The following is a 13,646-nucleotide window of genomic DNA, read 5'->3' on the forward strand; positions in this document are numbered from 1 at the left end:
GATTGCAGCCTCACAGTCTTAATTCAGTGCTCCTAGAACAGCTTTAAAATATGTTCCTGCTTCTCCCACATGTTTAAAAATTTGCATTCAAAATATTGACAAATAAATATCCAATGCCATAAATGTTTGGAGAGTGAACATAAGCACGGCTGTGAAGAAAATGCTAAAGCTACTCAATAGTGGCAGTCTTCTCTTTGACAAGATTCAGATTACAGGGGTGTCAAGAATGTTGATGATTAATTCTACCTTGATAATATAATCAATGTTTGTAAAAAGCATTGTTTGAAGCTGCAAATGTTTTTGAGAAAAAGTTTCATTTCCCTTACAATTCTCTTAGAGTAGAACAACAAATTGTTATACCTGCCAACTATGAGCCAAGAATTTTCTAATATTAGTGTCACATCTTATAAACACAGTGACTTGATTTAAAACAGAAGGGAAAATAGAAAAGAAATCTAACCTTGCTCTTAATTAAATGAAGGAAATGACAGAAGGGAATTTACCATTTCAGAATTTGAGCCATTGTGCAACTTCATAGCTTTTTCCTGTACATTTCCTATAACTGCATCTGCACAGAGGGCAAGGGATATAAGGACCACACCTTTGCAATAAACAAACGAAAAAGGGGAATTAAGTGTGCATATTTCAATATTAGAATACAATAAAATTATATATATATATTATCAAATGCTAACTACTGTACATATCAAAGACAATGTATGTTTAGAAGCTGTTTGTTAGAATACTAACACTATACCAAATTATTGCCATTCTTATGAAGGGAATCTGTACAGACTACCAAATTACTATCAAATTTATATTGAATAATTCTGAATAAATGTAAGATAAAGTAGCAACATGTATAGAAAGAAAGAGATAGATAAAATTGTACCTGTCCCATTCCCGCTCCTTAAAAAAAATCCCAAAGATTGAATATAGTTTTCCAATCATGATATGCTTCCCCCTCAAACCCCCAATAATATGCTTGATTGGTTAACAATTATTGCAGTCATTTATATGCTGAATCTGTTTATACATTCATCCAGTTTTGCAGTATCTTCAGCCAGAGAGTGCTATTTTCCTTTCCTTTCAATTCAGTAAATCACAGGGTAAAATGGCTTGCTTATAGTGCTCTAAAGCAGATTTGGGATTATATTAAATTAAAATCTGTACTGATGATTTCAGATATGAAATGTTATAGTGTACAGTAGAAAATGCTAGTGGACACTAGAAAAGAACATGGTACCATTGTAGTACCACTGTCTGACAACAGCAGCAGCTTGTGGTTTGATCCATTTTTGCTTTTTAATGAAATAACAGTCATTCATTTCTCAAACTAACATAGGACATTTGACTGTCCTCATAGCTAAGGAACTCCTAACTTCCTTTCAGAATGTTTTATATTACAGTAAAGATCTGGTAATATATTCACTACGTCCTGAAGTAAAATTTTACTGGTCTCAAAAAAGTGTATAAATCAGTAATAACATTGACATCTAAGAGAAAAGGATGGGTTTACAGAGATCTGAAATGTTTAGTTTCGGGTCTGCTACTCCCTGCCCCCAAAGGGTGGGATCTCCTGCTTCATTAAGTGTGCAGCGTGTGAAGGGCAGGGAGTTCTAGAGCTATTCAGCAAACGGTTCTGCTTTACAACATTCGTTTTCTTGCCCCTTTAACTTTCCAAACAGAAAACTGCATGCAAAAGTATATTCCAGAGCTGAATGCAAATGAATTATTCAACAGTTAGGAAAAGGCTGTCCTTTAAAAAAAAGGAATTTTAAATTAAAAAATAAATCTGGGATCCAAGATAGGACTATACATTAAGGCATTTTTAGAGTATTTGTTAAAATGTGAAGAAATATGGGCGGTCCTCAAGGGAGCAGCTCCTGAAACAAGTTTCTTTAAGGTTCATTCCTTACAGATATGGCCAAAGACTAACAAGGAACCTTCAAATGTTCTTGAATAATCTAGGAATATGGTACAGTTTATTATCACAGTGACATCCTCGGTAAAATGAAATGTAAAGAGAATTCCAAACTATCCACATTTCCAACCTGCAGAGAGCCAATGCTTGACTGATGTCACAATTCTGTTCTCCACAGCATGCATGTCAGTGCATATTTTTCAAAGTACATGTCCCATGCATGACCTCTTCTACTCAGATAACTGTGCCTCCTCCTAGGAATACAGTGTGCTACAGAAAACAGCCTTGTCAAGAAGCCTGTATTGTGTACAGAGAGCCATGAGTCTCTCACATTCTCACTCCAATACACACACTTAATTGAAGGGAAGGGGAAAAATAATAATCTTGTGGCACTTTTAAGAGTAACCAGTTTATTTCAGCATGGACTGAAGCCTACCTTTTAAGATATCTGAACTCATGAAAGCTTATGCTGAAATAAATTGGGTTAGCCTTAAAGGTGCCACAAGACTACTTTTCCTTCTCTTTTTATGCTGAAAACAGTCATCTCCTTGAAATGCAACTGAAGGGTTTGAGTTACACCACAAATAACATTTTACCTCTGAAAACAAATCTGCTTTTTCTGCAAGAGCTGCTTCTGAAAGATCTTTCCATTAGGACCTATCTCACTATGGCTCTTGGCCTTCAGTTCTTACTGGGGTTTTTTCCCCATTTATAATTACTTGTGGTATCTAATTATTTTTTTATAAGGGGCATTAATCCTGGTTTACACAACACAAATCAGTTGGGAAGTTCTTCTGCACATACCCTATGAAAATCATCTCAATGGAATGTATTCCTTTACGGTGGTTTGTACTCCTGTCTTCAAATCCTGTAGGCCTTCATGAAGTGAGGATTACAATCCCAAAGCCAATGAAGCCCTGGTAAGCTCAGGGTAGCTTCACATGAGCAAGGCCCCTCTATTCTTCAGTGCTGACAATGTTTACTAGGCACTTTGGGATTTGCTACAAGAAGAAAACGAGAAGGAAACCTATCCTAGCAAATAAAGTTTTACTTTACTTTGTCTTCAATCTGATTACAGGTGGAGTGGAGAGGATAAAGGACTGCATTTTTATTTGGGGGAAACTCTGTATTTATGTCTTTATTATTATATATATTACTTTTTAAAAAATCACTATAGACATATATTAATAGCATAAATTTATGCATATTTACTAAGAAGTAAGCTCCATTGACTTCATTGGGACTTACTCCAGGTACATGTACACAGGATTACAGTCGATTTGCTGGGCCAGCTGACAAATGGCTTTGAATACAGTTTTATCAATAGTGATGTCTGGTGTGACATCACAAATGTTCTAAGATTTTGCAGGGATGGGGTGCAATCAGAACTGTTTTAGATCAGGCAGGTGACTACTTTACTAACAGCTTTCCCCCCTGGAAATTAAATTAATTTATATCATGAATCTTAAATTACACTGTAAACATAAATTTTACCTGTAAGGTTGAAATTTGGTGCAACTGTGCTATCGGCTAAAGTAAACCATATTAAGCCCAGGCTCATACACATAGCAGCAGAAACATCTGCAATATTATAACGTTTTCCTGTTTTAAAAAAAGGAGGAGAAAAAGATGGATAACCAGAGGTGATGTTGTTTAAAGGCATGGCAGTTATTTCTTCTGTTCATTTGGTCTGAGAACATATCAAACAAATAAATTAAAAATACAGAATTTCTCACATTGCACAGACTCATAGACCCAATCCATGCTGTATTTGTATGAGCATTTATAAGCATACCCTATTCCAGTCTCTCTGTCTCTCTCTCTTTCAGTGTGGTGTACAACAAATAAACATAGAAATAAATATAAACAAATAAACATATAAAAATATAAAACTACATTATATGTTATGTTAGTTATAAAACATATCACAAAAATGTTGAATATAATCACAAGAGATCAATAAAAAGCAATACAAAACATAAGGGTAGCCAGATTAAAATGCCCAAACAGAAAAGTTTGCAAAATGACTGCAAAATCAGTGCCACATTTCCACAAGAGGCTCAACAATTACAGTGTCACAATAGAAAAGGTCATTGCCTTTAGTAGAAAGCAGTCTTAAGACACAGGGAGGATGGTGTAGGGAAAGGTGTTCCTTTACATTTTATATTCATATGCTGTCTTATCAAGATTGTTGCCGCTCCCATATAGTCTTTTGCTAAATGGGAACTACAGAGATAATGCATTTAGAGAACAGGTGGAAGAGGCAGATGACAGACTGGTATAATCAATCCCTGGGAACCCCCAATACTTGCATGAGGAGTGAAGTATATGATCTCTTCCCACACTGTCTCCCAACAGTATACATTTATTGGTCTCATGTGGGAAGCAGCAGTGCAGAAGCAATAACTATGCTACTAAGGGTGAGATATGAACCAGCCTTTTACAATAACTGACATGTGGTATCAAAGCATTTCTACTAAAACTGAAACTTCATAACATATTATTGTATAACACCATCTGCACACCATCTACATTCTTGGAAACACAGGGGTTATAAATCTTGTAAGTGCTAGGCTCAATGCCCTTTCTAGATGCTTTAAAACTATTCTAAAGCAGTAAGGCCAGAAGTCTGGAATTTTCAATTAAATGGAAAAGTGGGTTTCAACTTTGAGATCACTTTCGTATTGGAGATCAACTTTGCTATCATTATATAACTCAGCTATTGCCACTCCATTGCTGGTTCAAATTCATTACATAACTGCAGCTAAGTTTCAAAAGCACATCTAGTTGCTTTGGAAGAAACAAAAAGGAAGGGGTCAATTTAGAAACCTTGTCCCTGGTTTTGCACAGACTAAATTGAGCAAAGTTCTCCCCGTGGGCTATTCTCTAGTGAATCAAATTGGAAAGAACAAACCTTATATATTTTATGAATGGTTCAGAGTAACTATATGAGGGCAGGCAAAAGTTGTCAAATTCTTTCACTAAACTATCTTACTCTGGGTCTCTCAACAAGTGTAATCACTACTCACTAAACGTAATTCATTATGCAGCATTAATTCTCATTCAGGGACCAGGAGCAGCAAGCTAAATAGAAAAGAAAGACTGGCAACCTACTATCTAGTCATATACTTTAAGATCACCAAAGTAGCAAAAAAGGGAAAGAAACTGACCAACTTGCCTCTCCTTCCCAGTGAAAATCAACACAACCAAAGTATTTCCTAGCCACTTCTGCTGAATTGGTGTATGGATGTTGAGTGAGTGATGGGAAGGAGAGAGGTAAACTCAATGAAACTCAAAAGACAGGTAAACCTTAACTATCACTTGTGGACACTTTGAGCAATCTAGACCAGATATATGCACCATGTTCTCATACCTTGGAGAACGTATCTTGCCAACAAATGCGTCCACAGTCTTTTTATAACTTGTTTTGCTTAAAATTACTTTTGACTCAATTCAGGAGAAAATCCATGCTTTTGGTGCAACCAAGACCTCTACGTGGAGGCATCGGGTGGAGATAAATAAAAATAAATAAGAAATCATTGTCAGGTCTTTACAAGGTGATTTTTGGAAATGAATAGCATTCAATAGCAAGAATAAGGCATACCTTGTATAAAGACTCCTCCTATCATAACTGGGATCAGTTTACAGCACTTGAAGATTACTTGTGTAGGATAATTCAGATATCCTAAGGAGGTATTTGATAAACCCATTGTCCCCACTGTTAGAAAAGCTATTATCATGTAGGTTTTGCCTGGAATCCTGGAAAATATAAATGAAGCTCTGTATTGGGAGCAAATGGCAACACTCAAGAGAGGCTTTAATGTTACAGTAAGCAAGGATCATTGATAAAACTGGCAACTTCGGTTGAAATTCATGGAATTTATGAATGTGGTAACATCTGAATTTCTTGAATTAGATATGATCTGTCAAAATGTTTAACTACTGTAACATCATTAAAGATAATGTTTTTCTTTTATATCAATTTGTTTTCAATTTTTCCAATTTAAATAAATGGAAAGCAAATACAGTCAGCCCTTCATATCCATGAATTTTTTTAATCCATGGATTCAGGCATCCACAGCTTGAAAATATTTAAAAAAATAAATGAATTCCAAAAAGCAAACCTTGATTTTTCAATTTTATATCAGGGACACCATTTTACTATATCATTGTATTGAATGAGACTTGGGCATCCAGGGATTTTGATATCCACGGGGGATCCTGGAACCAATCTGCAGAGGATACCAAGGGCTCATTGTACAGAAATAAAGAATATAGCCTTTTTCAGCCTTCTTTCTTTACTCCACATAAATGCTGTGTAAGGAGAAGATTTCCATTTTAGTACAGTGGTATGGTGTTTTCACCTTTGACAAGCTCAAAGAATATATCCCAGCATTAGTCAATGAGATTACTCTAAAATGTTTCTAGTTGCCTCCGTGAAGATGAATATAAAACCCCCATCTCCCAAATTTCATCTGTTACTGTACACAAGACTAGACTGTTGCAGAAAAAAGAAGAAGAACCAGGATCTTAATAGCCCAGTTTTCTTTCTGAATACTGCCCTGAATACTGAATTCTTGCATGTTCTCTGGATGTCAGGAGTTGCAGAGTCAGAGATTTGTGAGCAGAGGGGAAATTTCCAAAGGACCACTTCACACATACAAATTCCCCATAAAGCCCTCTGGATTCCAGCCTTTAGCAAGTGTTAACTTTGTAACAAGCTAACTCTACTCAAGTGTTTCAACAGCTAGCATGAAGTTTGACTGAGATTATTCTGCACAAAGGAGCAAAACATAATTCCTCTATTTTAAAGTCAAAATGAATAAGAAAGGTAGGTGCAATTGCTATAAAATTTGAGTCCCTTTGAGACATAATTTTTTGGGGAAATCAGGCTACAAATGAATAATAATAATCATAATAATCATATAATCCCAATAGACTATTTTGTGAATTTTAATACTTCTGCCAACTGATACAGCGATCTGAAAGCATACTTTACATAGAACTCTCTATACAAAAGGGAATGGAATTGTGAAATTCTACTTCATATCCATTTTTAATTTGAACCACCCATCAATTTCTCAGGTCAACAACATGTGGATAATCTCATGGGACCCTAATAATATGACAAAATGATTAGAAATAATGTTTGATCTGATTGCTCTCTTCAGATTTCTATCTTAATTCAAAATTAAGGAAGCTGAACTTAGTTTTACTGTGGAAATATACACTCAGTAAAGCTACTTATCAAAATGGAAGTCAACTTTTAACAAATAGCATTTTGAAGATATAAGTTGGGGGAAAAATCACATACCGTCTCCTTTTGTCCTGAATAAGCTGTAGTTCTATGAGTCCAAAAATGGAATAAAACCCAAACTGCACTAATGTAAGATACCAGCCAAAGGGTTTAAAGCCTTCTACTGAAAATATGAGTTCCTGTGGGGGAAACAAAAAAATATTATATTAAATGCATTTTCAATACAGCCTCATTATTAAATAGAAATCTGCTTTTTTAACATTCAGTTTTTTGAATAACATAATCAGTAGCTGAAGGAATCTAGTCAATCCTCATGTCAGGATTTGGCCCCAATTCATGTGCTTAGTGGATGAAAACCAGCATTTGATAATGCAAGCCCCAGCATTAAACATCTGCAGCTGCTTTTTGGCTTGGTGTGAGGTTCACACTGATAGAAAAGGGACCACTTTCTGCCCACCTCTTGTGGTGCATTCTAGTTACACTCAAAATAAGCCCTGCTTGATCAGATCCTTTCAGCCTGCAAGACAGATAAAAGGCATGAAGGCAAAGGCTTCTTCATCTCTTGCCTTTAAACATCCATTGCTCTTGAATATGGAGGTTCCATTTACAGCTCTAATTCGCGGCAGCAAATTGCATACTTTTTTATGCTCTATGGCAGTGGTCCCAAAACTGTGCTCTTTCAGGGATTTTGGACTTCAGTTTCCAGAATCCCAGACTATTGGCCAACATGGCTGAGGCTTCTGGGAGCTGAAGTCCAAAGTCTCTTAAAGGGCACAGTCCGGGGACCACTGCTCTATGGGAATAAATCTTTTGCTTTGTCTGTCCTGAATCTACTAACCAGGAGTTTAAGTAGCTAGTATCTGAACAGAGGAATAATTATCTGCCTTCTTTTTCTATTACACTTATAATCTCTAAATTTGCAAAATGTTTGCTGACACTGCATCATCCTTTCCTCTCGACTATTTCTTCTGGAGTATAAACTCTGAGGGATTCTGCTGCATGGGCATAAAGAATGTTTTCAGTTTCTAAGCATCCTGCTGGTTAGTCCCAACCAGAACAGACTCATTCTTTTTTATCTGAACAGATAAACTGAATGGATTCAATGGGTCTACTCTAGTCGGGATTAAAATAGGATTTGGGCATAAAATAGGATTTCTCTTGCATCATTGTGGCTCGTAATATAAATAAACTCATTGGGTGTTGAAAGAATTTGCTAGTATGCAACACCCATCAGGACTGCAGCCTTAATGACTGACTTCTTGGAGTAATATAAGAGTAGCCTAGCAAAGATCAAGTACAGTGGGTTCCTCTTACCCATGGGCTTGCCATCTGCAGATCTGAGCTTCCGTGGAAGGCAAGCCCCATTATTTTAAATGGATATGTGTGCATACGGCTGCACTGCCAGCTGTGCGCACACTGCATGTCTATAGCAAAGAACAGGACTTGAGGTCCCACATTTTTTTGCTATCCGGGGGGGGGGGGGGTCTGGAATGGCTCTTCCACAGATAAGACAGGATGAATGTACGCACTGAAGTCTACATTCTCAGCAAGAAGATTCTCATAATAAAGTTCAATATAAACCAACAACAAAACAATTGCTACTATTATTATTACTAGCCCACAGGAAAACTAGCCTTCCAGAAAAAAGGTACACTTCTTACAGGCATTAGTTGCTAATGGTAAAAATCTTTTTCATGAGGCGTACTGTAAAAATCTATACATGCATAACGAGACAGATCTATTATCCCAAAAATATACAGGCCTCTTAGAAAGGGCATGGGGTTGTGGGTTTTTTTATACAACTATTAACAGAATTGTAGAGCAAATATATGGTATCTGGGGGAAAAGCTCCCTCCTCTAAAAGCCAATGGGAGATTATCCAAACTCTTTGTGTACTATACATTTCCTCACTTCCTTCAATAAAGGGAGTCTGATGGATATAGGATTTTTTTCTTTACAGCAGGGGTGCACAACTGTGAAAGGATAGGAGGCTGAATTAGTCCCCCAGGGGATCTTAGAGGCTTACCCCCTGCTTATGCTACCTGCTCCTGCAAAAAATCAAAATCAAAACTTCTGCACATCTCTAGGGGACATGGGGACATTCTCACTATGACTTTGGGTGAGGAGAAGCCTTTTTTTAACAACTGGAAGTAAACAAAAGTAACTTCCTGTATCTTTTCTGTTTCAAAGATAATTTGTCCCAAGCACATCCCCTCCAAATGCAGTGGAAATGCCTCACATACCCCTAGAGATCATTTTGGAGCAAAATAGGGTTGTGATTGTTTTTTTTTTACCCCAGAGCCATAAAAGTGGCCATTTTGCCCACCCCCTGGTTTTATATATAGGTTAATGCAGATGCTGTACATCTGCACCATAATAGCAATTCTACAGAAGAAAACACACAAAACGAATTACAGCACTTACCTGTAGATATCCATAAATAAGAAAAAACAGAAAGACTCCAGATACACAAATAAAAAACTGAGTAGCCTTGTTAAATTTGCTGAGATTAATACCAAGTACTATTACATCATCTACTGATTTGATGTGTGGCGACATAACTTGGGATTTTGATGGTATGCTGATAGAAACATACTTCCGAGAGGAATTGAATTTCAGATCCATGATACTTAGTTTTCTGCATTCGGTGGCAATAAAGTGCTTTCTTGACTTGGAAGCTGAAACAAACAAACAAAACACAATTGGATCACAATTTGTATGACAATATTTAAAGGAGAATCACAAAAGTCCCCTATATCAAATCAGAACACTGAACCTTCGTTTTTAAGGAAATACATTACTTTATGCACCAAACTGATCAACATGTCATACTTGTTATTGCAACTGCACTCCAGAAAATAACTTATTGGATTACCTGTTGCTAATATGTAACTGCTACTGTAGTGCAGTGATTGACAAACTTTTTGGGGCCGCTGTCCCCTTTCCTCTTGGGTGACAACCCTAGCACCTCCCCCATGCCAATTTGTTGATAATAGGTTTACTGTTCTACTGCAAATTTAAAACAACCAATCTTGGTCACTGCTCCCTTTGAACCCAGCCAACTTGGGAGCAGCAACCGAGCAACTGGCTGAGCTGAGAAACCTCTCACCCTTGTGGTAAAGGCTGGTGCAGGAGAGAGGCTTCTCAGTCACAGCTCAACTGGTTGCTGCTCCCTTTGCACTGCCACTCTCAGAGCAGCAATCGAACAGCTGGCTGAGCAGTGATCTAGAAGCTTCTCATCCATTCTGTCCTTCGGGCAAAAGCCAATGTAAGCAAGAAGCTTCTTGATCACTGTTCAGCCAGCTGCTCAGTTGCTGCTTCCAAGGTGACCAGGTGCAAAGGGAGAAACCTCTCCCTGGGGAGGAGGGGCTCTCAATCCTTCATTGGGGTAAAGAGGGGCTCAGCTGGTGTGTGTGTACAATGGGTTTACAAAGGCCACATGCTCTAGACTGGAGAGTGGCATGGAGAAGGAAAGGGAAATATTTTAACTAAAGTAGTTGCTCCAAAGTAGTTGCTCTTTCTAAGAAATCAACCCCGGATATTCCTCTGCCTCCTTCCCCAGAAACATATTTTCCCCACACACAAACATTGCTTCTTCTGCTACTTCTCTCAACTTGTCTGATGAAAGAAAGCAGGAGCAGGTTGAAACTTCAGCTCAAACCTGCCATCCAGTTCCTTGCAAAGCTCACAAAGATTAAGCAGGATCCCAAATGTGAAAGCTTCTTTTTGCCACCACTTCTTCCCCATTGCCATGTGCTCTAACTCCTTGCTCCAGTCAGTCCGTCTGTCCCAAATGAACCCATAGATGCTGGATACAGGGATGTTCTTTGCTTTGTTTCAGTGCAGAAATCCCAATTTTTGAAAGCAAAACTACAATCATGTTCTCATTTGTGACCGCGGGATATACAGTAAGAATTTAAATGTGGTTGCATTGCAAGTGCTTGATTGATTTATAAAGTCAAGTAAGAAATAAATACACAAATAGGATATATCATGAAAGGAAAAGGTGTTTATTTAACAGAATTGTCAAATGGACATGCCAATCAAACAGTGCTCCAGACGTTTAATATAGTAATTTCTAACCAAGTTTGAAGGTACATTTTCCCACTCACAGCTTCAGGCTAAACATAGTGTTCAGCAGGGCTCTCTAAAAGTTCAACTCAGCAGCTTATTTAGGTGGTAGTTAGTAATTAATTTTTATTTGTCTGGTTGTTTTTCTGGCTGTACTAGAATGCACTTTATGGAGTTAGAGGTTATTTATAACATCTTCAGCCTACTGAGCCTTACATTAGCATTTTCTAAACTAAGAGTATCTTTCTCCAATAAAGTGGGCTCTCCCAACTGAGTCTATCAACAGAATGGCTAGGGCCACCAGAAAAGGGAACATTCAGAAATGTAGTTGCACAAAGCTGACACTGTATTAACAACACATACAAAAGACTTGCACTGCTAACACAGACTGATATAAAAGACACTTTGCGCATCATATTTTCAAAGCGCATTCTCTAGCAAATGCATCAGCTACCAAAATAAATATCAGATCACGTTGATTTGTTTTTTTATAAAACTGAAAAATATATAATACTACACAAAATGAGTATGTGCGCAATGGTGCACGTGTGCCACACTCTCTCAGCCTCAGACGATGGCAGTGGCAAACCCACCTGAGAAACTTGCCATAAAACTCAGTTTGCTTTGGGCCGCCATATAGTTGGAAATGACTTGAAGGTACAAACAACAACAACAACAACAAATCCATTTACAAACAAAAACTGTGAAACTAATCAAACAGAGCAAATAAAAAATTTGAGGCAGCGGTGAGAGTTAAAATGTCTATATACAGTCTATGTACATAAATCAGGGCTGGGGAGGTAGTGGTGATTTTGCCTTCTTTCCTTTCTTACATGTTCTTTCTTTAACCTCCTTCCTTTATTCCTCCCTTCCCTTTCTTAATTCCTCTATCTTGTCTATCTCTATTTAACTCATTCTCCAGAGGGAAGGAAACACTGTACATATATAGAAATGGAAGGAGCCAGCATGGTTGGAGTGTTGAACTCCAGAGACCCGGGTTCAGAGAATCATAGAATCACAGTTGGAGGGACCACAAGGGCCATCCGTCCAACCCCATTTCTGCCATGCAGGAACTCTCAATCAAAGCATCCCCCAGAGATGACCATCCACCTCTGCTTAAAGACCTCTAAGGAAGGAGACTCCACTACACTGTGAGGGAGTTTGTTCCACTGTCAAACAGTCCTCTTAATGCTGAGGTGGAATCTCTTTTCCTGTAGCTTGCATCCATTGCTCCAGGTGATTCTCTGGAGCAGCAGAAAACAAGCTTGCTCCCTCCTCAATATGACATCCCTTCAAGTCTGTATTTAAACAGGGCTATCATATCACCTCTTAACCTTCCTCTTCTCCAGGCTCCAACATCCCCAGCTCCCTAAGTCGTTCCTCATAGGGCCTTCCAGACTCTTCGCCATTTTAGTCACTCTCCTTTGGACACGCTCCATTCTCAATGTCCTTTTGAATGTGGTGCCAGAACTGGACACTGTATTCCAGGTGGGCCTGGCCAAAGCAGAATAAGTGGCACATTACTTCCTTGAGACACTATACTTCTATTGATGCACTTAGAATCACATTGGCCTTTTTAGCTGCTGCATCACACTGTTGACTCATGTTCAATTGTGGCTACTAGGACTCCCAGATCCCTTTCACATGTATATGTCTCCTTAAGCCAGGCGTCCCCCATCCTATACTATGCATTTTCATTTTTCTGCCTAAGTGCAGCACCTTACATGTTTCTGTGTTGAGTTTAATTGTTAGCTTTGGCCCACGTTCTGGTCTATTCAGGTCAATGTGAAACCAGTAGGTAACCTTGGGCAAGTCACACTCTCTCGAGCCTCAGGGGGAGGCAATGGGAAAATCCCCGCGATTAAGCAACCTTGATAGGTTCCCCTTAGGGTCGCCATCAGTAAGAAACAAAGCAGGGCTGCCATGGGCTCAGAGAGGGGTCCACCTCTGCTCCTTCCTTCCCTTCCCAGCCCTGCCCTCCTTCCCACCCCATTGGGATGGAGGCCTTGGCAGTACCTGGCTTTGGTCAGCGCTTGGAGGACGAGGGGAGGCTGGGAGAAAGGAAGGCAGCCACTCGTTCTCTCTAGCCTCCTTTGCAGCCTCTCCACTCCAGCAATCAAATGGCGGCGAGGAGCACCGAGCTCATTGATTCGAGCGGCATCGGTTTCTTCGGTGCTCGTTTAGCTTGGCCTGAACGGGCAAGTGACTCCGAAGGCGCCATTTTGGTCACTGGCACTCCTGGCTGAGGCGAGATTGTTATATCGGAGTCTTGCTTCCCTGAAGGGAAAGGGGGCGGGGCCACGCTTAGGCTACGTCGCTTAGTAATCCATAGCTGCTGCTTTAGTGCTGCCACAGCGTTGGCTGCAGCAATAGTCCAGTCTGAGAGCGCTTTAA

The 13,646-nt window shown here is 38.9% G+C and overlaps 1 protein-coding gene across 1 annotated transcript in view; it reads right to left on the reverse strand.

Moving 5' to 3' along the window:
- Positions 1–13,392, reverse strand: part of SLC35B3 (solute carrier family 35 member B3) — a 20,993-nt gene extending 7,601 nt beyond the window's left edge. Inside the window, exons 1-6 of the mRNA XM_042464660.1 lie at positions 13,269–13,392; positions 9,606–9,859; positions 7,239–7,360; positions 5,529–5,683; positions 3,419–3,526; positions 504–601 (exon numbers count right to left, since the gene is read on the reverse strand). Of these exons, the coding sequence (XP_042320594.1) occupies positions 504–601; positions 3,419–3,526; positions 5,529–5,683; positions 7,239–7,360; positions 9,606–9,806 (684 nt within the window). The 5' untranslated portion in view covers positions 9,807–9,859; positions 13,269–13,392. The remainder of the gene's footprint in view (positions 1–503; positions 602–3,418; positions 3,527–5,528; positions 5,684–7,238; positions 7,361–9,605; positions 9,860–13,268) is intronic.
- Positions 13,393–13,646: the final 254 nt, after the last annotated feature.

The sequence above is a fragment of the Sceloporus undulatus genome, chromosome 4 (assembly GCF_019175285.1).
Source record: "Sceloporus undulatus isolate JIND9_A2432 ecotype Alabama chromosome 4, SceUnd_v1.1, whole genome shotgun sequence".
In the NCBI taxonomy this organism is placed as follows: domain Eukaryota; kingdom Metazoa; phylum Chordata; class Lepidosauria; order Squamata; family Phrynosomatidae; genus Sceloporus; species Sceloporus undulatus.